Source organism: Schizosaccharomyces osmophilus, chromosome 3, assembly GCF_027921745.1.
Source record: "Schizosaccharomyces osmophilus chromosome 3, complete sequence".
NCBI lineage: Eukaryota > Fungi > Ascomycota > Schizosaccharomycetes > Schizosaccharomycetales > Schizosaccharomycetaceae > Schizosaccharomyces > Schizosaccharomyces osmophilus.
Window position 1 is genome coordinate 704,659 of NC_079240.1, and position 23,133 is coordinate 727,791.

General features: G+C 38.5%; 10 protein-coding genes and 1 non-coding gene across 11 annotated transcripts; 5 read left to right on the plus strand and 6 right to left on the minus strand.

Annotated features, from left to right (window-relative positions):
- Nucleotides 1-636: 636 nt before the first annotated feature.
- pma2 (P-type proton ATPase, P3-type Pma2) lies at nucleotides 637-3,783 on the plus strand (the record flags this gene model as incomplete). Its single annotated transcript, XM_056183160.1, has 1 exon — nucleotides 637-3,783. The coding sequence occupies one exon, from the start codon at nucleotides 637-639 to the stop codon at nucleotides 3,781-3,783; it is 3,147 nt and encodes a 1,048-aa protein (XP_056039196.1).
- Nucleotides 3,784-4,366: 583 nt separating this feature from the next.
- spt2 (histone H3-H4 chaperone Spt2) lies at nucleotides 4,367-5,557 on the minus strand (the record flags this gene model as incomplete). Its single annotated transcript, XM_056183161.1, has 1 exon — nucleotides 4,367-5,557. The coding sequence occupies one exon, from the start codon at nucleotides 5,555-5,557 to the stop codon at nucleotides 4,367-4,369; it is 1,191 nt and encodes a 396-aa protein (XP_056039834.1).
- A 282-nt stretch (nucleotides 5,558-5,839) lies between these two features.
- Nucleotides 5,840-6,295, plus strand: rps1501 (40S ribosomal protein S15; the record flags this gene model as incomplete). Its single annotated transcript, XM_056183162.1, has 1 exon — nucleotides 5,840-6,295. One exon carries the CDS (start codon nucleotides 5,840-5,842, stop codon nucleotides 6,293-6,295), a length of 456 nt encoding a protein of 151 aa, XP_056039367.1.
- Nucleotides 6,296-6,821: 526 nt separating this feature from the next.
- On the plus strand, nucleotides 6,822-7,566 carry fta4 (Mis6-Sim4 complex subunit Fta4; the record flags this gene model as incomplete). Its single annotated transcript, XM_056183163.1, has 2 exons — nucleotides 6,822-6,963; nucleotides 7,013-7,566. 2 exons carry the CDS (start codon nucleotides 6,822-6,824, stop codon nucleotides 7,564-7,566), a joined length of 696 nt encoding a protein of 231 aa, XP_056038932.1.
- An 881-nt stretch (nucleotides 7,567-8,447) lies between these two features.
- ers1 (RNA-silencing factor Ers1) lies at nucleotides 8,448-11,020 on the plus strand (the record flags this gene model as incomplete). The annotated part of the gene is made up of 7 exons (XM_056183164.1): nucleotides 8,448-8,774; nucleotides 8,820-9,850; nucleotides 9,898-9,945; nucleotides 9,988-10,098; nucleotides 10,138-10,404; nucleotides 10,440-10,526; nucleotides 10,582-11,020. The coding sequence occupies 7 exons, from the start codon at nucleotides 8,448-8,450 to the stop codon at nucleotides 11,018-11,020; spliced, it is 2,310 nt and encodes a 769-aa protein (XP_056039195.1).
- A 106-nt stretch (nucleotides 11,021-11,126) lies between these two features.
- On the minus strand, nucleotides 11,127-12,480 carry ipi1 (Rix1 complex Armadillo-type fold Ipi1; the record flags this gene model as incomplete). Its single annotated transcript, XM_056183165.1, has 4 exons — nucleotides 11,127-12,112; nucleotides 12,151-12,273; nucleotides 12,321-12,393; nucleotides 12,436-12,480. 4 exons carry the CDS (start codon nucleotides 12,478-12,480, stop codon nucleotides 11,127-11,129), a joined length of 1,227 nt encoding a protein of 408 aa, XP_056039194.1.
- A 168-nt stretch (nucleotides 12,481-12,648) lies between these two features.
- Nucleotides 12,649-15,367, minus strand: mug4 (Schizosaccharomyces specific protein, DNAJ domain; the record flags this gene model as incomplete). The annotated part of the gene is made up of 5 exons (XM_056183166.1): nucleotides 12,649-13,071; nucleotides 13,096-13,244; nucleotides 13,284-14,021; nucleotides 14,065-15,169; nucleotides 15,227-15,367. The coding sequence occupies 5 exons, from the start codon at nucleotides 15,365-15,367 to the stop codon at nucleotides 12,649-12,651; spliced, it is 2,556 nt and encodes an 851-aa protein (XP_056039798.1).
- A 362-nt stretch (nucleotides 15,368-15,729) lies between these two features.
- SOMG_20213 lies at nucleotides 15,730-15,813 on the minus strand. The gene is given in 2 exon segments: nucleotides 15,730-15,765; nucleotides 15,776-15,813. It is a non-coding gene; the product is annotated as a tRNA-Tyr (tRNA).
- A 1,545-nt stretch (nucleotides 15,814-17,358) lies between these two features.
- Nucleotides 17,359-18,927, plus strand: fil1 (DNA-binding transcription factor, zf-GATA type; the record flags this gene model as incomplete). Its single annotated transcript, XM_056183167.1, has 1 exon — nucleotides 17,359-18,927. One exon carries the CDS (start codon nucleotides 17,359-17,361, stop codon nucleotides 18,925-18,927), a length of 1,569 nt encoding a protein of 522 aa, XP_056039799.1.
- An 879-nt stretch (nucleotides 18,928-19,806) lies between these two features.
- Nucleotides 19,807-20,829, minus strand: SOMG_04382 (NADPH-dependent methylglyoxal reductase GRE2; the record flags this gene model as incomplete). The annotated part of the gene is made up of 1 exon (XM_056183168.1): nucleotides 19,807-20,829. The coding sequence occupies one exon, from the start codon at nucleotides 20,827-20,829 to the stop codon at nucleotides 19,807-19,809; it is 1,023 nt and encodes a 340-aa protein (XP_056039793.1).
- A 1,227-nt stretch (nucleotides 20,830-22,056) lies between these two features.
- On the minus strand, nucleotides 22,057-22,960 carry gir2 (RWD domain protein, involved in cytoplasmic translation Gir2; the record flags this gene model as incomplete). Its single annotated transcript, XM_056183169.1, has 4 exons — nucleotides 22,057-22,434; nucleotides 22,513-22,649; nucleotides 22,710-22,778; nucleotides 22,897-22,960. The coding sequence occupies 4 exons, from the start codon at nucleotides 22,958-22,960 to the stop codon at nucleotides 22,057-22,059; spliced, it is 648 nt and encodes a 215-aa protein (XP_056039795.1).
- Nucleotides 22,961-23,133: the final 173 nt, after the last annotated feature.

Genomic DNA, 23,133 nt, shown 5'->3' on the forward strand with positions numbered 1-23,133 from the left:
CTTAAATATAGTGTTCCTATCAAACATCTTTATTAAGGATACAATTACTACATTGTAGCAGACCCATAACAACAGTGTTTATATTGCGCTGTTTACGTTTGCTTTCCTTCATTTTGTAAACAAACATACTTTATTTCAGCAAGATATAACTGAACGGCGGGTCTACCCAAATTGACTTCTTAATAAAAGAGGAAATATACCTGTCATATAAAGCTTTATCTCCTAACAATGTTCAGACCTATACCAATAAATGTTGCACACGAAATGCATCGGTCATGACTTATGAGGAAAGCGTTACGTTACTGACGAGAAGGTTTCCTAAAATATGGTGTCAAGGTCTAGTCATTGTTGAAATGAAGCAAGAAAACAGTCTTGAAGACAATTTTCCACGTAATGCGTTCTAAATAGCATGGTTTTGTCGTTAAAGGTTCGTAAAACAGTCAAGTTCTAAGCCCTAGACCGTTCTTTTCTTGTAGCAATAATTTAATATAAAAGAAGTACCTCCTGCCCTCTTTTGGTAAGCGCTCATTTGCCCTACTCTCATTTGTCAAACATACTTGCATCGAAAGGCACACTCTTTTGAACACCTAGTCTTTCTTTTTTTTATTTCTATCTGTAAAGTCGTCTTTTGACAACATGCAAAATTCAGACATTGGTGCTGATCCTAGCGGGTCGTATCCCAGTCGTCAATACGTGCATCGTCAAACATCTCAGGAGGGGGACAATAGATTCTCTAATGACTGGAATACCAGGACGTACGTATATGATGACAGCAATCCTCATTCCACACAGCAAGAGACTGATAGCATTGCTTCTTCCGGCCATGAAAGATACACTGATAGCGATCAAGGAAACCATGAATCTTCAGCTGTGGACTATGACAATGCATCAGGCGCTGTAGCCCCAAATGCACAAAATCAACCCCCTCAATCCCCTGCTGGGCATACTGCTGCACAACAACTACCTCAGCAGCAGCAGCAGCATGAACCTACGCAACAACAAAGTCAACACGAACCACCATCTTCTCCTCCAGATTCTGCTAATAATGAAAAGGCTGCTGAAGCAGTTAATCAGCCACAGCCACAAAATCAACAGCAGCCTGGTGGAGACGGGGACGAAGATGACGACGACGAGGATATTGATGCATTAATAGAAGATTTATACTCCCAGGATAATCAAGAAGAAGAAGAAGAAGAAGAAGAAAAGCATGAACCGGGCGGTGTCAAAACGGTTCCAGAAGAACTTCTTCAAACTGATCCAAAGCAGGGTCTTTCCCAATCTGAAGTTGAACAAAGACAAAGCAAATATGGTCTAAACCAAATGAAGGAAGAAAAGCAAAACAACTTTAAGAAATTCCTCTCATTTTTCCTTGGTCCTATTCAATTCGTTATGGAAGCCGCAGCCGCTTTGGCTGCAGGTCTTCGTGACTGGGTAGATTTTGGTGTCATTTGTGCGCTTCTATTGCTCAATGCAACTGTTGGTTTCGTTCAAGAATACCAGGCTGGCTCAATTGTGGACGAGTTGAAGAAAACTATGGCTTTGAAATCCAGCGTCATACGTGACGGACATGTCGTTGAATTGGAGGCCAAGGATATCGTCCCAGGTGACATTCTACACCTTGATGACGGTACCATTTGTCCAGCAGATGGTCGGTTAATTTCTGATGATTGCTACCTTCAAGTAGATCAATCTGCAATTACTGGTGAATCTCTTGCTGTAGACAAGCATAAAAATGACACCATGTACTCTTCATCTTCGGTTAAACGAGGTGAGGCATACATGGTTGTCACAGCTACTGCTGATTCGACTTTCGTTGGAAGAGCCGCATCTTTAGTTGGTGCAGCGGGTCAAGCTCAGGGTCATTTTACTGAAGTTCTCAACGGAATTGGTACTGTTCTTCTTGTTCTAGTAATTCTTACGCTCCTCTGTATTTATACCGCAGCATTTTATCGTACTGTTCGTCTCGCGAGACTCTTGGAATATACTTTGGCAATTACCATTATTGGTGTACCAGTGGGCCTTCCCGCAGTTGTCACAACAACAATGGCTGTTGGTGCTGCTTATCTTGCAAAAAAGAGAGCTATTGTTCAAAAACTTTCGGCCATCGAATCTTTAGCAGGCGTGGAAATCCTTTGTTCAGATAAAACCGGTACCTTGACTAAAAACAGACTTTCTATGGGTGAACCTTATTGTGTCGAAGGTGTTGATCCTGATGATCTTATGATTACTTCTTGTCTTGCATCTTCTCGAAAGAAGAAAGGTCTGGACGCCATCGATAAAGCATTCTTGAAAGCTCTGAGAGACTATCCTAAAGCCAAACAAAAATTGTCTAAATATAAAATTTTAGATTTCCATCCTTTTGATCCTGTTTCCAAAAAGGTTACTGCTATCGTTGAAACTCCAGAAGGTGAACGAGTAACATGCGTGAAAGGTGCACCGCTATGGGTATTCAAGACTGTTCAAGAAGATCATGAAGTTCCTCAAGAAATTAGTGATGCGTACAGGGAGCAGGTTAACGATATGGCTTCTAGAGGTTTCCGTTCACTTGGTGTCGCCCGTAAAGTAGAAGGAAAACAATGGGACATTCTCGGTATTATGCCTTGCTCGGACCCACCTCGTAATGACACTGGTCGTACGATCGGCGAAGCTATTCGTTTAGGTTTGAGAATCAAGATGCTTACCGGTGATGCTGTCGGTATTGCTAAAGAAACAGCTCGCCAACTAGGTATGGGAACTAATGTTTATAACGCCGAACGTCTTGGTTTAGGTGGAGGTGGTGATATGCCTGGCTCTGAGGTTTATGACTTTGTAGAAGCTGCCGATGGATTCGCTGAAGTCTTCCCTCAGCATAAATATTCAGTAGTCGATATTCTTCAACAAAGAGGTTATTTGGTGGCAATGACTGGTGATGGTGTCAATGATGCTCCTTCTTTGAAGAAGGCAGACACTGGTATTGCTGTTGAAGGTGCCTCCGATGCTGCTCGTTCAGCTGCTGATATTGTCTTCTTAGCCCCTGGTCTTTCAGCTATCATTGATGCTTTGAAAACATCTCGTCAAATTTTCCACCGCATGTATGCATATATCGTTTACCGTATTGCATTGTCTCTTCATTTGGAAATCTTTTTTGGATTATGGATTATCATCTTGAATCGCTTGATGAATTTGGAATTAATCGTCTTTATTGCAATTTTCGCTGATGTTGCAACACTAGCAATTGCATATGACAATGCTCCGTTTGCACCAAAACCAGTTAAGTGGAATCTTCCTCGTCTGTGGGGTCTCTCTACAGTTGTTGGTATCCTTTTAGCCATTGGCACTTGGATTGTAAATACCACCATGATTGCCGAAGGACAAAATCGCGGTATCGTACAGAACTTTGGTGTCCTTGATGAGGTGCTCTTCCTTCAAATTTCACTTACTGAAAACTGGTTAATTTTTATCACCCGTTGTAATGGACCTTTCTGGTCTTCTATCCCTTCTTGGCAGCTAACCGGTGCTGTGTTAGTTGTTGATATTCTCGCTACAATCTTTTGCATTTTCGGATGGTTCAAAGGCGGCCATCAAACGTCCATTGTAGCTGTTCTCCGTGTTTGGATGTATTCTTTCGGAATATTCTGTTTTATAGCAGGAGTTTACTTGATCTTATCCGAATCGGCCGTCTTCGATCGTTTAATGCACGGCAAGGCTAAGAAAGGAGGCTCTACTCGTACGCTTGAAGATTTTGTTTTACGGTTGCAGCGTACTTCAACTCACCATGAACAAGATGGAAAGCATAACGGCTAATTGCTTGCCCTTCTTTTCAATCGATTTTTTGGTCACTCTTTTTGATTTATGTATATAGCTAGTAAACAGCATCCACAATAATGAGTATCTAATAATGAAATTAGATTATATTTAAATTTTCGCAAATATAATAAATAAATTAGGATATTTCCAAATAAAGTGTAGCAACACACCTTCCTTCAAGCAATTATTAACAGTGTATTAATTCCATACAAGTAACCCAAGGTTATCGCATTCATATGCAACTCATTTTAAAAAAAGTAAGGGTATTCTCTGTAGTAAAATAAACGAATAATAATCAAATACTTGTTTTTTTTTTTTGGAAATGAAATAATAAAATAATTTAGGGCAATTAATTATTATCAACAAGATCACTGATCCACAAAACGGCAACCCGAATAGTCAATACATAAAAAGATACATAACAAAACAACTGCAATTGACGTAAAATATACTTCCGTAGCAAGCATAAGTATTAAGAGGCCTCAGTAACATTTATCCTAAAAAAGGAAGGACAATTTAACAAGAATGAACGAACAAAAAAGATAAACGTTTACAGGTACTCTAAGCTTTCGAGAAAAACTCAACTTCTGGAGATCTTTTTCCTCCGTTTAGCCATTTCAAGTTCTCGCTCTCTTTGCTCTTCTAATTCATCCTCACGACGAGCAGCCCGAGCAGCTGCTTGTTCTTCGCGCCATACATCTTGCCCGGTAGCCTCCATATCGTCATCATCGCTATACAAAGCATCACGGGATACATAATCTTGTTTCCGCTTTCCAAAAATTTTCCAGATCTCAGAAGACACGTCTGGTGCACCGTCATCATCGTCCTCGTCAGACACCAGAAAATCATCTTTGGGACGACTTTTCAATTTTGGCTTTGAAACACGAGATGAAGGAGCATCGGGACGTTTTATAGTCCTTTCGGCAGCATTTGTAATGTTCGATTTGCTTAACGTCGCAGAGGATCTGGACTTTGGCAGAACAGCAGGTACACCGCCAGCGGTTTTGGGCTTTGGAAGGGGATTTACATTACTTGGTGTACCTATTCGCTTCCGCATAATTTCATCTTGTACTTCTGCAATAGATCGCTTGTCACGCTTGGGTCCAGCCTGCAATTGGACAAGTTCACCAGGTCGAGAAGAAACTTTTTTTCTTACTCCGCTAAAAGGCGCATTAGTGGACGAAGAACGAGATAAGTTTGAGGCCAATCCAGCAGGGATAGGAGAATCTGCCTTTAGCCACGCTAAGGAAGCAGGAGCCGTTGAATTCGACGATGCGATGCCAACTCGACTGTTAACACCAAAAGGGTCCTTGGACGGTATTTTTTCAGGAACTCTAGAAGATCGCTTAGAAGTAGATGGGATGCTAGGCTTGGTATTGCCTTTTGTAACCGAAGATGGATTTTTAGAATCAGATGCTTGACGAAGCAATTCATTGTAAGAAACTGGTTTCTTCTTCTCTAATCGCTCTTTGTCTTTATGCTCCCGTAACGCTCGAGCCTCATCCGCCGATAAAGGAGGACGTTCAGATTGTCCGGTGTTTTCGGATGCGCGCTTTTGCTCTTTCAACTGACGACGCTTTTGTTCTTCGTCATACTTTGTACGCAATTCGCGTTCTCTCTGTGCCCGTCGTATCTGGTCTCGCTCTTCCTTCAATTCAATTGCTTTCTCACGAACCTGAGCTTTTTTTAATTGCTCCAGCTGTGTAACAGTTTGAGCAGATTGGCTATCGGCAAGCGCCATGAGTTTCTGGAAAGATGGTGTTCCGGCCATTACTAAAACTCCTTATAACAGTCGATTTTTCTACAAAAACCCAGTATTTCCTTATATTAGACCATGCCACTTAGTGCTTCTCCTTCAAATATAGGTAGTCGACAACACCGTATTTTATCGCTTACTCTGCTACGTGTCAGGAAATAGTGAAGTTTGTCGTTGGGGTTCACTAAATAAACATATAGAGGGTAGGGTAATGTGACTGTTTATACAAGGCCAAACTACAGACACGACAGTCGGTTTTAGCGGAGTTTTGACCATCACCAACTACTGTTTTGCAAAATGGCTGAAGAAGATGCACTCCGCGCTGCTGAATTAAGAAAGAGAAGAACCTTCCGTACTTTCACCTACCGCGGTGTTGAGCTTGAAAAGCTCTTGGACCTTTCTGCTGAGGAATTGATTGAATTGTTCCCTGCTCGTCTTCGCCGCCGCATGCTCCGTGGTCTTGGAGCCGGTGCTTCTCGCTTCATCAAGAAGCTCCGTCAAGCCAAGGCTGAGGCTCCTGTCAACGAGAAGCCTGCTGTTGTCAAGACTCACTTGCGTGGCATGATCATCCTTCCTGAAATGGTTGGCTCTCTCGTCGGTGTCTACAACGGTAAGCTTTTCAACCAAGTTGAAATTCGTCCTGAAATGATTGGCCACTACTTGGGTGAATTCTCCATCTCTTACAAGCCCACCAGACACGGTCGCCCTGGTATTGGTGCTACAAACAGCTCTCGTTTCATTCCTCTTAAGTAAGAAATGGAAAAGAGCATATACGAAAACGCGGAAAAAGCTGGATATATGGTTGGTTATGTTCACGCCCTTGCTTCCTATATACGTCTTTCCATGTTTTTGTATATTCGCATAAAAATATTTCCCTTTTCTATGAAATGGTAAAGTTGGCTCAGGTTTGATGTAGATGTGGAAGTGGTATTTAAAATGTTTGTAATATTAGAAAAAGATGTAGCATCCAAAGTAAGGAATTTGTTGAATACAATTTATATCGCGAGTATCAAAAACATAAGAATTGTGTGGGTGTAGGCATGAGAAAGAATGTTGGAAACTGTCCTCGATTAGACTATCTAACCCGTCGCTTCGAAGCGTAAATTGTATACAGAATTGATTTGTTTCTCAGAAAATAACGGTTGAAAGTATGTCATTAAATTTTGTATTGATAGTTTACTCAGAATTTTCACAGCAGATTGCACTTGTTTCTGGATAAATACATTTCAAGTTCAAAAAAGTACGAAAAATATGACTTAATTAGAAAGCGTTTAAAAATATGGAAATTTATGATAAGAAAAAGTCATTTTTAACGCGCCAGATCCAGCTTTTGTCGCATCCTTTACAGATTCCCAAGAAACTGCATATACAGTCGGAATCGAATGACTTTAATGATTCAATTGTTGAACGGGTTTTCCAAAGTCAGTAGACACACCGGCGAGTATGGACTTATATTAACTCAGTTTATAGGATTACATTTGCGAGTGAAAAGGCACGTACGATTCAACTACTCACAGCAAGCGACCCAGCACGTTGCAGCCCAAATAAGAAAACTTTACGAACAAAGTACTCAGCTGGAGAACTTGTCCTCGCTGCCTTCCTGTTTATATGGCGACTTTGATTTGCGTGACATTGTAAGTTTGCAAAATTTACCACACCCTTGGCCATTTCAGTTAGAGCAAAATGAGCAGGAAAAGCAAAGTCAGCAGGACCGGTATGACATGTTGGTTGGAGAATTAATATCTTCATTGTCTGCCCTAGAGCAGATAAAACAAGAACGAAAAGTTATAGAGGACTACCGACTATCTCTGAAACCGTTCCTGAATAACACTCGATCGCCTGCAAGACAACAGTGGAAAAAAAACACAGAACTGCCTGCCCTCCTTTCCTCTGTCAACGTCACGGTTGCTAGAGCCAATGCTCGTCTCAGAAATGACTCCCTCATGTCTATAAATCCAGTTAACAAAGACCAAATATTCCCTCTTGAAGAAAGACTTAAGGACCAGCATTTTCGCAATTCTTAAATTAGCAATTATCGGAGGAAGAAATTTTTTTGGACTAGATTGTTTACTTGACCATTCTCCTTTATGACATTACCTTGAGTATCCCATGGTACCTTAATGAAAAATGACTATTCATGATTCAAGGATTCCCATCATCTTGTTGTTAATCTCAAAACAAAAAATAATTTGGTAAATGGGGTTTAATATATTAATTCTTGTTGTACAGACGAAAATCGAACTCGAAAAGAACGGCGCACTAGAAATAACCAGGTGTGTCTTATTAATAAAAAAGAAATCATAAAAACGCAAAAAAATAATAATAATATAAGATGTAACAAGTTGTATGTCCAAATTGTAACCTAGAATGGACGAATCCATCTTGACGAATACCAATATACTTAATTTGCATTCGTGAGAAATAATGATTGAGAAGGCGTCTAATGAAAACAAAGGTACTTTTTTCTTTCTTAAATGGTTACTTATTTAGGTGAAATGACATTTTATTTGCAATCGACATATGTTTTGCATGACGAATTCGTGGACAATTTCATAAATTCCATTAAGCAAGTTGCTTCATTGACTTTTCCTGACTAACGAGAGAAGATGTTTTTCTCATGTACCGTTTACGATAGCTTACGATGCTTCTTCACAGGTAAGCAGTTGTTTCGCTTTATTCCAAGTGAAACAAAAAACAAAACCGACATTGAGTTAACAAGTCAAGAGTTTTGTAATCCGCATTACCGCCGAAGGCCGTAAGCAAGCAATTGAGTAGTAAGGTCCATTTCTATTTACTTGGTACTGACTATCTATGAAATTGCAGTTACCAAAAGATCGTTGAAAGGTTTCGTCAGGAAATAAACAGATATACTGAATCTTTAGTAAAGGCAGACCCACTTGGTTATATGTACTTTACTTCGAAAGAGCTTTCAAGGTTTGAAGAGTTCTCTTTACGTCTTCATGGAAACCAGACTTTTGAATATAATAAGGATTCAAGCCAAAATACACTCGACTCCTTCAGTCCGGAAGCTTTCAAATCAAAAGATAAAGTTATCAACAATGACTCCGACTTTGATATGCCTAACGAAACTGGCGTATTCATAGCCGAATGGTCTCCAGCAAAGTTTCAAAAAAGCCTTAAACGCATTCTTATCCTTCCGAACCATGCGAATTTACTAAAAGAATTTGGTAAAGCTTCGAATGTAAAATACAAGGTTTGCGATGAGAATAATGTACTCTATTCAAAAATGATTATACGTGTAGCTAACCGCGAAAAGTACCTTACACTACGTGCATCAACAAGAAAGGATTTAAATAAGATGCTATACTTACTGAATAGGCTCGATAGTTTACTTGCTCAGGAGATTTGTGACCACTGTGAAAGAAACCTCTTTTGTATAGGAAGGTTCCCCAGCTGCGAATTGAAGTTTTCAGCCCTTACAATTGATCATCCTCTTTATCGAACTCTTCTTTTAAGTCCTCAAGTTCGTAAAATCGTGGAAAATCCTGAAGAGTCGTGTTTTCTCATTCACCTTGTATACTATGATAACACCACTAATACTTATAAAAATTTCTCCTTATGCGATACTTTAGGAGGGAAATCTTCATCTAATTTAAATTTTCCTCTTTTTGGCAAAGGCGATAAAAGCGTTATAAAAACTCATTTACCGGTGTCTCTTGATAAAAAAGGCGATGCTTTAAATAAGGAAATGGGGACTTCAGCGTCTTATTCAATAAATCCTATGTCTCCCGAGTCGAATCGGGAATTATCTGAAGGGTTTCAAATCGTTTCAAAAACGAAAGGTCCTTCGGAAAAAGTCCAAAACCCCAAGAATACTAGTAGTACTACTTACCCTAATCTAGACGGTACTAAAGAGAAGGTAAATAAAGAAGATCAGCCATCAAGTATAAGCAAACTGAAGAAAAGGCCTCCGAAATATAATATCAAGCTCCCTTTGCGTCCTGCTAAATCATCAGAGGTAGCTCAACCAGCTTCAGATGAAATTGTTGTTCGTCGTGCAGTCATAACTGAGAATGATGGGGGTGAGAATATATCTGAACCAGAAAACCGGGAGCAACGAGTTAGTACTTCTGTATGCTCTTCACCTTCATTAGCTTTGGAAAGTCTTTCTTTGAATAAGCATACACCTATTGAAGCACATAGAAGAATTTCTTTGGTATCTACAGATTCTGGTGTTCGCAATCTTCAGCTTTGTTTGTTCAATGGCAATCACCCCGAGCACTCAGAAAATAATGAAAACTTTGATAAACAAAACAAAAAAATACTGCACATGACCCTCTCTAAAAGGTAAGCGGTTTCATTTTCTATAGAAGCATAATATTAACTTGATTTAGTTTGCATATTCTGCAATCATTTTCAGGTGAAATACACATGTCTTTAAAGTATAATAAGAAAAGACGTTCTGTTTGCTAACGACTTTACAGATTTGGCAAAATACTTTATCCAAATTTGAAGCCAGAAATTTATCAATTTTCTCTAAGTCTTTCTCGCTTTTATAAAAAGAATGACTTGCCTAAGTCCTTGTTTTCGAATTGGTAGTATGAAGTTATAGGAATATTTCTAACCGCTTTTAGTATTACTAACTCAGTTGAAGAAATTCATAGCTTTTTAAAAAGGCCTGTAATTATTCAATATAGTCATTCTGAAAAGTCTTATGACATAGCGAAACCTAAGACTGTTGGAACAACCGATCGCTTTCTATTCCACGGAATACTCAAAGGTAAGAAGAAAAAAGAATCTTCGACGCCTTTTTTTATGAGATGTACCTCTACTTTAGAGGAATGTTGCTTCTTTGAATCTCGTGATGCAACCTCCGTTTGCAATTTTAACTTCGCTGCTATGTATGTTCGTTTGTTTTCAACCAGCTAATTTTTAGGCCTTGGGATGCTCGATTAGAGGTTCACGCATGTAAGGTTTTAAACCGCACGATATTAAGAGAATTCTCTGATTCTTTATGTTTCAGGTGCGTTGATCGAATAAAAAAGAAAAATGAATGTAACATGCGCTAACTTTAAAAGGAATGATGGCAATAACAGCTTGTTGAGCTTTAATAACTTGGATAATAGAGTTGTTATATTGTCGGTTCAGCGAATTCAAGAAAATCTGGTACCCTTTAACAACGAATTGCTTTCTCATTCTACTGATTTCGTGTTGAAGTATTCACAAGTTAATAATTTTGAGATATTTACTTCTTTGGAAAATCCCTCATCGCAAAATATTTATTTGCAGCAACCTCACAAAGATAGGTTTTCTACAAACTATACGGTTGAACTCGAAAGTCCATTCATGAACTCTCAATTTGAACATAATAAGATGATGAGGCCAACAGAAACGGCAAAGTGGGACTTGAGTAATCCACAATTTATCGGAGGTGTGATGATAGAAAATACTCAGGATTGGTATACTGCTGCAATAATTATAGTAAAACAATTGCAAAATACTAACTCGATACTTTAATTTATAATAATTCAATACTTCTTTCAATGCTTACAAAATTTAAACCGATAGCCCAAATCTTATTAAATAAACAGTTCTAATGAAAAAGGAAATCGCCATACCTCACTCATTCTTCTTCCAAATCATCAACCTTCTTTTTAAACCGCTCAAACTGATTAATAATGCTTTTCCATTCTTGTTCTGCCGCAAAATTAGCTTGTAACAAGCCTGATTCGCGATCTATTTTTTCAAAAATCTTCATAAATTGTTTCTTCAAGTGATCCTCTTCGAACGAAGACGCGAGTATATAATTTACTAGGACGTCCAAAATAGAAAGTACTGTTTGACAGATTTTTGAAGAGCCTGAACCTGTCCGGAAATCCTTAACTATAGGACAAGCATCAGACCACGCATCCCTAGTGAAATCTAAAAGTCCGGGAATAAATGGAAGCATATTTTGAAATCGAAATTGAGGGTTATCAACAAGATCATGTTTGCTTGCACTAAAAAGTGAAAGATATGAAAACGAGCTCGGCGTTCGTAATTGGTCATACTGGGGGTGAACCACTATGTTTTGTTCCATATAAGGATAATCCAAATGGATAGCAGATCGAGCAGTTTTTGACTGACAATTTGGATCAATTCCTAAATGTAAAAATTCATTGCAGACACTTATGTGACGGATTAAATTAGTAGTAGATTTTTTAGAAAAAACAGACGTTCTTTTTACTGATGCTGAATCGGTACTCCAACCAAGTAAACTAGAAAAGCATTCTAAAGTTTTCCTCCAATGAAGGGAAAGTACAGAAGAACTCAGTTTGTTTCTGCAAGCTTTTAAAATGAGTGAAAGATACCGAGTTGAGTCGTTTCTGATAGAAGGAGTGATATGTGTCATTCCTGAGTGGGTATACAAAAACATAATACCAACATTGGGTTCTAAAAGATTGGGGTCTATGGTAAACATCACTTTTAGAAAAAATTGATACAGACTTTCTCGCACTTGGGCCGATTCGTCAAGGATAAGCGGAGACGTAACCTTTGCCAGCAAAGACGTAGACGTTGTCAATAATCCAGGATGTGACAAAACATAATGGGATAGTTTGTCCAACGATTCTGATACATTAGTAAATTTCCATAATAATATGACAAACCTTGTCTTTGAGACGCGTTATGGTGTTTCAACATCCCAATCAGATGTGAGAATTGAGCACGGTCTTTGGCATCATGCGTAAATTCTTCTTTTTCAATTGTAGCTTGAGTAGGTAAAACAAGGGCTAAGAAGTGTTAATTAATTTTAATTCACTGACCTTGTTCAGCTTACTCTTCGACCTAAAACTTGTGTCTGTAAAATTGTTTGGCAATTGTTTCGATTTGCCAACTTTGAGTTTTTGTTTCTAAGATAGGTTAAATACAGTTATTCCTAAAAACTTTCATACGTTAAAATCAGCTCTTTTAGCTTTTGCTTTCTTGGATTTTCCCATTGCAGAATATATGTTCTTTATACGAGCTGCTAGGGTTGAAGATATTGTACACACCACTGAGGTATAGGGTATATAAACACCGAATGAAGTTAATCAAATCCATTGAGCATATTATTGCTATTATACAATTTATATAAATAGAAGATATTAAATTCTTAAAAAAAAATTTCAATTCGTTGCATTGTTTTTCTTGTTGAAACGCAAAAATCCAAACGCATTTTGAAACTGTTGCTTTTCAAGCTCTAAACTGGAAAGTTTCGTAGGTGAGGCAATATATTCGGTGTTTGTACAACTAGTAACAGATACAGTTTTGTGTACTTCCTTTGTTATTGTTTGATGCTGCTCTTGCAGTTTCTGATTGAACGCTTGAGCTTGTAAGAGTTTGATTTGCAAGCTTCTCAAATTTTCATGGTTTTCAAAATTCTTTGGCAAAGGTGTAGTCAAAAACGAGGCTTGATCAGTTACTGCTTCAAGTGGTAAAGTTAGTTGATAAACTAAAAGTAACAGAATTCCGAAGCAACTTAACATTAAAAGCAAAGATTGTGAACGAGAACAGAAAACCTGCCAAGCACTAGGTGCAGGAAGTACAACCTTTTCATAATTATTAATTAGCACATTAGTTTCATCATGACTTTGTTCTTCTATTTCATAGCAGAGGATTAAATCGGAAACAGTTTGATTATTCCATGCCAATTGAGTGACTGAAACAGGTTGTTTAAGCATCGTTCGTTTGCTATTAGGATCAATGTAACCAGCAAGAAAATCTAATATAGTTAGTAATAAAGCGGCAAAACAATACATACAAGAAGTCGATTGAATGTGAATCATAGTTGGGACAAGAGAGGGTACATTAGGTGTAGGAATTGAAAGTTTAATAGATGTGAAGTTTGAGCACTTTTCATACACAGATTTGATACTCCAGCAAATGTCAACCGAAGAAGTTGGATAGCGGCCTTGAAATACTACAACTTCACCACTTTCGAAAAGAACCATTCGATGTTCTGTTTTTGGATGGCCGTTCACCATGCCCCAACTTAATGAGGAATATTTGGGCTGAACAATACGGATGAGTTCCTTTCCTGGTTTTAGGGAAGAAACAATGTTCATGGATAGCAAAACATCCATACCACCATCAGAGGGCTGAATTGAGAGTGTGGAGGAACTGATCCAAGTATACTCTTTAGGCCAAGGAAATTTCGGGCTAGAAAACGAAGGTAATTTGCTGACCTGAAACTGAAAGGGTCGTACACAAGGACTGGAACTTTTTCGATGATAAGAAAGGACATTTAATTGATTCGAATTATTGGGAATCCAGGAGTCGGTAATCGCAGTATGTGGGACGACGACTTCACAAGGAAAAGGAGGTCGTTCAATCTCTAGACTACATAGAGATGGCAAAGGAGACAAAACCATTGGCACATACGCCTTTGCGCCGGATTCAGTGACTTGCTGGAACACAAACGAGTACGTACAGCTAGAAAATGGGAAGCCCGCTTCAAATTCACATATACGAAAGCCTTGTAAATCAACGTTTGTGGAATCTGAAAAAGTTAGATAAAGAAAAATTCAGGATGGAAGACATACTAGGTGGATCTGTGCCAATGAGTCGAAGAGGGGCTAACTTTGATAAATCTTGATTAATGAAAGATTCGGAGACAAGAATAAAGAAACGTGGTTTAAGTTTAGAAGCAGGGGATGAAGATGACATTTGAGAAGGAGAAGGAAGAAGTTTTAAAAATTTAAGCGACTCACAAGCAAAAGTAAGTTTGCAAGAGATTTCAAACAAGGAAGCTTCTTGGTTTAAAGGAATAGTTTGAATTTCGGCCGTAAGAGTACAAAGGGAGCTTTCGGGGCGCCAAACAGAAAGAGGTTTCTGGTATACTCGTAACTGTGGACCAAGTTTGAAAGTAAATTCAGACATCGAAAAGGGTGGCCAAGAAGTAGTTTGTCCTCCTTCTTCCGAATGCGTTTCTCGTTTTCTTTTGTCAAAGGATTTTATTCGTGTTTGCGTAGATTTCGGAATGCCCATGCTGACCTGATCCACGGATAGTTGCAGGGTGGATTGAGGGGAAGAAATCGGAGACAGAAAGGAAAGAGCGATGTCAAAGTTGGAAGGTAGGAAGGATAGCGGAACGTATTTCTCTAGAGAAAGGAAATCACGAAAGATGGGAACATGCAATTCCAACACAAGTACGGCTTTTGTTACTTGGTTTGTATCAAAGATAGTCAAGGAGAAAGAGTCATCCAAAATGTCAAGGGAGACAAGAGGGTCTTTGGTGTTTGCCAGAGTGGTATAATCAAAGGATGCATCAGACGATTCCGACGACGAGAAATCAGAGCCTGAAGAATTAGGAGGTGAAGAAGAGCAAGAAGAAGAATGATCAGAAAGAGAAATAATAGACGGATGTTCTTGCAGATGAGGAGAGTTTGTGGAAGAGTTGTCCAAAGAAGCTGAGTGTTGAAGGAGTTCCTCAATGCAAGAAAAGCGGAAACGAGGAGGGGAACAGCAATCGTCTTCTCGATTCAAATAAGCAGAGATTGAGGATGAGTCGGTATCACGCACAAGCTCAAGGAGGCATACGCCATCTGAAGTATGCAGACGAAAAGAAAGACGGGGAATGGCAAAGGAACAGAGAAACAGATGGAGCAAAGGAAGAGGAAGAGGATTCCTGTTGGCAAGGGGGATAATCTATGAAGAGTTAGTCATGGAGAGGAAAGTAGGAAGGGTGGTTCAAATATTGCATACAGTATATTCGGCTTGGAAATGGGAGGTAAACGCAGGAAGCCAAGTTCCTTGAGATTGAATTTGTAAATAATGAAAATCTGGATGTCGTGAAGAAGCAGATGAACGCGAAGAAAATAACCGGGGAATAGCAAAGATGCTCATGATTCCGAACAAGCAGGAATAAAAGCCCACCCAATAAAATTAAAATAAGAAAACAAAACAAAACAGAAGAAGAAACTGCAAATCGTATGGACGACAATGAGTTACTGGACGGGAATTGGAAAAGGAAAAGGAATCGAGTGTTAGGAGGATACGGTAAACAAAGAAAAAAGGTAACATAAACAAACAAAGAAACAACAGCCAAAAAAGATATCTTGTATATTTAGTAAAACATGTACATACTCAAAAATTCTATGTTTTGTTTATTGAAAAAGGAAGAAAAAAAAAAAAAAAAAAAAAAAAAAAAAAAAACACACACACACACAGAGCGCTCGCGGAAGAGCCGCTCCAAAAAACTAAAAAAATCTCTCGAGCCAGATTCGAACTAGCGACCAACCGGTATCTTAGAAATTACAGCCGGATGTGATAACCAACTACACCATCGAGAGATCTGTTAAACCAGTATTTAATTGAAACTATATAAAGAGCTATGAAGGAGGAATGGAAGAATATCCAACCGGATTTCGAAAAAAAGAATTTTAAAATTTGTATGGTATCTCTCTTTCTTCTATTCTCATTCTCATTCCCATTTTAATTACAACCAACGTTTCTAGTCCATTTCCCTTGTTTCGGTTATGCCTTATCTTCCTACTGAACTACTTCTCCTCATGACGGTTTGGAACTGCGGTCCCTATCAAACCAAACTCTATGCAGTAGGTAGCCGAAACGCGTCGTACTGAATCGCTGGTTTTGACAAAAAGGCATCGTTGCTTTTGTTCCAAGGACAAAAAAATGAAAATGAAAAGCGACGTTGAAGAGAAATCGCGTTTTATTGGTTTTTCTTCCTTTTTTCTTTTGTTTTTTTCTGGTGGCTGTGCTATCGCAAGTTTTTCGTTGTCTCGCGCCGTTACAGCTTATCCTGTCCCTAAACAACCTTATCTGTCCAAACTTTCATCCGTCTATGATGATAGGAAATAACGTCCGTCGTCCAATCAGAGCTAATAAAGTCCCTCAAGCTAGAGATAAGGTTTCTTGGTGCATACGAGTCTAGACGATTCGATCCTTCTCACTGGTTACGAAAAGTGTTCACCTTACCCAATAAGTCATCCCAGGTTTGTCCGGGTTTTCAATCGTCGGGCGCACGTTTTTAGGTCCTGGAACCCGATTTCTCCTATTTAAGAGTCCATCCCCCCACAAGCCTAGCTGAACACCACACACACACACACACACATACACATATAAATTTTCGCCAGATTTCATACAACTTCAAGACAACATAAAAAGTATTTTTTGTTTGTTGGTATTCTGTATAAAGATTCAATTGTTGATTCTTTTCGTGTATACCTTGTAAGATATTCCAAGAAAGCGCGTGTTTTCTCTTTTTTGTAATCATTTGTTTTTGTTTTATTTCATCTGTTTTTCCGTGCGCGTCGTTCGCCCAAAATGTGTTAAATTTTGTGATACGTGAATAGTGTTGCTACTAACTCTTGTTGGTTTTTATTGATTTTTATTTTTGTGTGTGTTATGTTTTGTTGAAAAAAAAAATCGCCTAATAGGTTTGTCGTCTTTTTTTTTTGTTAAAAAAAGGGAATTCTTTTGTTTATCTGTTTAATATGTTCTCCTAAATACTTGTTTGATTAAGGTTACTGTCCTTTTTCGATTTGGTCCCTCCCTTTCCATAGGTTTGCTTTTCTAGGAATCGGTTTTTTATCCCGTTTTCTTTTTTGCCATTTATATTTTTTTTGTTTCCTAGATATTTTGTGGTTTCATTCCATTTTCCAAGATGTCTCGGTGGTTTATAACCTCTCTTTGATTAATCCGTGCTTTCTGTTTTATTTACATCAAAACGAAAAGTATTTGTTGGTTTATTTCCAATCTAATTAATACCCCTCGAAAAATTCTTTTATACTCCCCCTTATCATCACTTTAACACTGTCGTGTTTTATTTTGTCTCAAGTTCTTGTTGTCCTTGCCCTTTAATTTTTGAATTAATTATGAATTACCGTTCTCAACAATCTCAATTCCCCTTTGGTCAACCACTTCCTTCCTCGTTGGCTGAAGGGGCCTCTGCCTCTGAGGGCTCTGCCCCTCCTGTCGACTATCCTTCAGTATTTCCCTCTTCACATCTTTTTGATGACGCCCTTTTCCCCTTTGCTTCTCAGAAACCTTCTCATCCTTCCGAAAATGAAAAAAATGACTTTCATTTTGATCCCGAATTAATGATGAACCTTCTGTCGGACACCCCGTCCTCCCTCGCTTCCATAAGAAACGACAATTCCCAAAGATCTGCTTCGACAGCAATCCCTCCATCTAAACCCGCTTCCCTTCCAGCTTGGGCTTCTTATCCCAGTCTATCAGCTGCCTCTATGCAGCCCACCGCTCCTGGAAAGCCTCGTAAAAGTGCTTCCTATTATGATTCTCCATCTTGGAGCGGAAACTTTGGTATAGGTTCCCACATCGACAACGAAAATTTCTCCGTCCAAAACAGCTTACTATCGGAGCCCACGCCTCCATTCACTTTTGCTCCTACGCCGAGCTCTGCTTTCTTAGAAACTCCATTACATGGATCCTCAGACCTTGATTTTAGTTTGGGTGATAATCAAATGCCTCTCTTTCCGGCCTCTGATGGTGACTGTCAGCGCGCTTTCAGTTCCGTCTCCTACCTTAATGGCAATGATTGCAAAATGCCAAATGCAGGTATTCAACCTCCTCAGAATAAAAGACCTGCATATGATTCTCCTCGCGATGTATCCGATTTGTATACACCCGGAAACGAATGCAATGCCGCTCCTGATTACTTAGCGGCAATGTCTTCCATGGAGCCCTTCTTCTCCTATGAAGCTTTTGGTGGTGAAGCTCCAAAAAGCGGCGTGCCTCCAACACCTACCTCTTTTCCCCACGACCCTCTTGATGGAAATCCTTCCTTGTCTTCTCCAAGAAAGTCTGCTTTGACTGCCGGACTTGCCTGTTCAGCTCCGTCTAGGGCACCTATACCTGCTGCCAAGCTGGCTCGTGTCATCAAGCCGAAAAGAGCGCGTGAGCATATTTGCTTTAATTGTGGTGCTACTCAAACACCTTTATGGCGTAGAACTGCTGATAAGCATCATTATTTGTGTAATGCATGTGGTCTGTATACGAAGCAGTATGGAGTGATGAGACCATTGACTCCCAAAAACAAAAGTAGTCAAAAAGGTATTGAAAATTTGATGTGTGCCAACTGCAATGCTACAAAGACATCCTTGTGGCGTAAAAACCGCGTGGGACAAACGGTCTGTAATGCTTGTGGTTTGTATGCTCGTCTCCATGGCCACGATCGTCCCTTGGGCTTGAAGAAGAATAAGCTTATACGCCGACGTCGTGGAAGGTTGTGTGATGAAAGTCCCTCTTCAGACTCTGTCAAGTCGGACGATTCTCCCGAGCTTTCTCAGTCAATCTCGTCCTCCGAGTTACAGGATTCAAAATTTTTGAAAGAGCCTATGTCGTTGTTCCCTGAAAATATGATGGAGAGTATGCTGTTGCCTGTAAAAGCGGAACCAGATACATCGTTCTCGGCTTCCTTATAATAATCTTTTTCTTTTTTTTTAAAAAATTAAGTCGCGGTTGGTTTTTTTGGTGTTTGTTGTGTTTTATGGGATACACTTTACAAAAATTCGGAAAACTTTTTATGTATGCATAAGAGGATAAACTGTTTTAAAGCAGCTGTCAATTGACAGACATCCTCTATTGAATTGCTCTTATTCAACCTAAGGGCTTTGGTTATATATATATTTATATTGTGATTTATTTAATTAGTAGTACATCTTATCTGCTTTTAAGACACTGCATACGAGACGAAAGAAAAATCTATATGAACTTTTTTGTATGCACTTGAAAGCTCAAAAAAATTTCCTTTTAGGTTACTATTGGTTTGGTTGCTTTTTTTGTCTCATCTAAAAGTTCCTTTATTCTTTGTTTTTTTTAGTTAATTAATGTTTTCCGAAATATATAATTCGAAATTATTCAAAAGACGTACGAACGGTAATAGTAATTATGAAGGTGCAAGGATGCGTGGGATGCCAGTGGTTGTGCAAAGTTTGCTAAGTAACTTGGAAAAGTAGTTAGCACTTATGAATGAATAATCTCTCTAATTTTATGTCTATATGGATGGACGGGTGGTTTATTTGCAGGTAAACGTATTAAACGATAAAAAATGTCTAGAGGTGATTAATATACTTAATACTACTCATATTGTCGTGTGTAAATAATGATGAAAATTATCAGCTGCTTATAATATATTGGACGGAATGAAAAAATTTGTTTCTCATGTATTTTTCTTTCAATTACCAAAAGTGCTTGATGAAAGGGACTTTATTGAAGTTTAATTGGTGTGCAGAATGATATCTCTGAAAAAACAATGCTTTTATAATAAAATTTCCTTACAAGCGGTCAGTTATTCAAGATTATTAATGAGTGAGTGCAAATTGTTTAGCACGTTCCCAGAGTTTTGTGGCAGTATCAATAAAAGTTTGTTTTTCGCTGTGATACTGCAACCCAAAGGATTTGGAATAAGAGTTGTCCACCTTAAAGTGTTTATCGTTGAAAGGAACGTCGGTAGGTTCGGAAATGACTTCCTTCAAATCAGGAAATTTTTGGCGAAGAATTTTGCAGACATCATTTGTGACAAGAGGACCCTGCGATACAATCATACGATCATTACTTAACTCGGGTTTCTCCATTGCAATCACATGAGCATAAGCGATGTCACGAACATCGACATGTATGTTTTGGGTTGAAGGTTGAGACTTTGAGCCATTGATGAGACTCCATAAAAGGCGATCAGAAGTATTCAAAGATTCCATATTGCTCATGGGATGGATGGGAGGACCGACCACTAAAGCTGGGTTCACGGTGCACATATCGAAATGAGGTTGCTTTTCCTTGACAAAGTTACGAGCAGCTATTTCGGCAAACTTTTTCGAAGCGCAATAAGCAGAGAATCCATTCTTAGTTGTTAGAGCCTCCTCATAACTTATGGGATTCCAGTCTTTTTCAGTATATGTATAGCCAGTAAAGGGATGTTTATTGAAGTCGCAGATAGCAACAGTGGAAGAAGTAATGACCACACGTTTCACTTTTGGTTCGTTGCAAGAAGCTTCCAAAACACTGATTGTACCCTTATGAGCAGGATCCAAAAGTTGGGCTTTATTATCGGTTACACTTTCAAAAAAAAAGGGGGAAGCAACATGGCAAATGTAGTCACAATCTTTGACGACATCCTTAAACGCATTAGGCGCGATAATGTCCTTCACAAGTACAAAGTCAACCTTGTCTTTGAGCTCCGGATTTAGACGTACGAGCTCTTCAGCTTTTTCCATGGAACGAACGGTACCCCGTACACGGTAACCATTTGTAATTAATGACACAGCAACATGAGCACCGATAAATCCTGTTACGCCGGTTACTAAAACAAGACTTTGATCGGACATGATTTTTCCAATTTTACAAAGATGCAAAATCCACAAACTCAAAAATTTAAATAAAACAAGAAGTCGAACCGTCTTTTTAAAGGTTTTTCCCTAACGACGGACCCGGTTTAGTCTATACACGTTAAGACTGGGATAGCAAAGTCAAAATAATTAAAACCCAACAACTAGAATTTTAACTACAGTCAGACATTCCTTTCGTTATTAGTCATCCCGTGGCTTGGCCTGACGCAAACCGTTTGATGGTTTGGAGTAGAGTATTTCGGTATTCCTATGCGCTTAAAATTTTTTCTGTTTCTCTGAGCCTTATTATTTACGTTCTCTCTCTTGCATCGAACTTGGGGGATTCCTAAGTTCCTCAATTAAAAAGATATAAGAGCATGCTACAACAAAAGATATTTTTCTGTTTATGTTTTTATTTAAAGGATCGCATCCAATATTATAAACAGCGTGTATGTGATGTAGTATTGGTGGTGTCAAGAGGAATTATTAATATTGCTCTAGTTGATTCCTATATGATTATTCTATAGGTGTATTGTTTATATCAACATAAACAAAGAAACAATTGAATATTTTGCTGTCAAAACTCTTTGACAGCCCATCGGTTACTTTCGTTTTAGTGGGTTTTTTTTTTCATATTCAGATATTACATAAGTGATATTTGTACCCAGACAAAATATTCACTTTGCAAGGACTAGCTGGCAGAGCTAATCAACAAAACTAAATCATAAAACATCTTTTTCGGTTGCTTTCATTATTTTCAATAAGCTCTAAGCAACACTTCATCATGAGGTTGTAAACAGACAACTTAAACTCTCAATGGTCAAGTGGTACTTATTACCGTTTGTAAGCAGCGATAATTCTAAGTAATAAAAGTTTATATTGGATTGAATTAAAATAAGATATTATTCCACTCTCAACAAGCTATTTATAATAAGATTCAAGGGAATACAAGGCTAACAACGGAGCATTGGACCCTGCGAAGGAAGGCATACAGTTATGAACACCCAAGATATATTTACAGTTATAAAAAAGTCTACAGCAAATGCTCTATCACTATACATTCACGAAACAAGTGATATATAGAATACCTCGGGTTTGAAGTAATGAAATCATCATTAAAAGAGCGAAAAACAAAAAAGTGAAATGGTACAACGATCAAGACCAACTGATGATGTAAAACCTTAGAATCAAGAAAAGAATAAATATTTGTCTCCAAAAGGCTTAAGGCTAATCGTAATCTTCAGAGTCATCCACCTTGACCATGTTTCTTTCAAAAAGTTGACGACCGGTCAGTTTCTTCTCAAGAATTGCTTTTCTTACATTGTTATTAGACGTGGAATTTAATGCATTGCGAAGCCTTTCTTCATTCTCTCTTCGAATTTCTTCCTCTCTCCAAATATCAAATTCCTTCTTCCACTTCATAAACGATTCAGCGGTTACCGGGGTACCTTGGAATTTTTCATTTTCTAATTCAATCTCACGATTCTGGCGATCTTCAAGCTCTTTTTCTTCCTTCTCGCATTGTTGATAAAGAACGGTATTTACTTCTTCTTTTAGTATGGAGCAAAGCGAAAACACCATGGCCATGCCCAAGCATTCTTCCGCCTGAAGATAATAGGTTAGCTCAATTGCAAAGACTAGAAAGCACTTCTCTGGCTTATTCAAAATTTTCTCGCTACTTACGTTTTGATGAACGACCTCTTGGAGATACTTCATTTGCTCTTCGCCAAGCCAACGATGAGGTGGACTAATGCGAATTTTTATTTCAGGGATTTCATTGGGATATTCATCGCTCAATGTCGCGATCAAAATGACAGAAGCTGCAATGTTGGTTAGCAAGACAGGTATACCAACCTACGTTCTAAAAAGTATATTCATACGAGGATCTGAGCATTTAGATTCTTCCGAATCTATTGTTTGAGTAATCTGGAATGTCCTTTCATCCAAACCTGTTTCGTTAGCTTCTTCACTTATCATGCAAAGCTCATAAATTTTTGCCTTTTCGGTTTTTGGTGTAAAATCGATCCTATCGGAGCAAATAGAATGATTTTTATATATTTTACTTACATTGAAATTCATCCGGATAAATGGACTCTAAAATTTCCTTTTCCTCTTCAATAGCTGAACTCATTGCTAAGATGGGAAATTTTTGTTTCCTGTAGAGGTACCTTCTTGAGGTTTATGTCGTACTTCACTGTTAGCAACATGGAACATAGAAATACTAGAATACATGTGGAGATAAATTAGTTTGAAATAAAAGTAGAAAGCTTCAATAGTTAAATCAAGAACCTGAAGTTATACCCA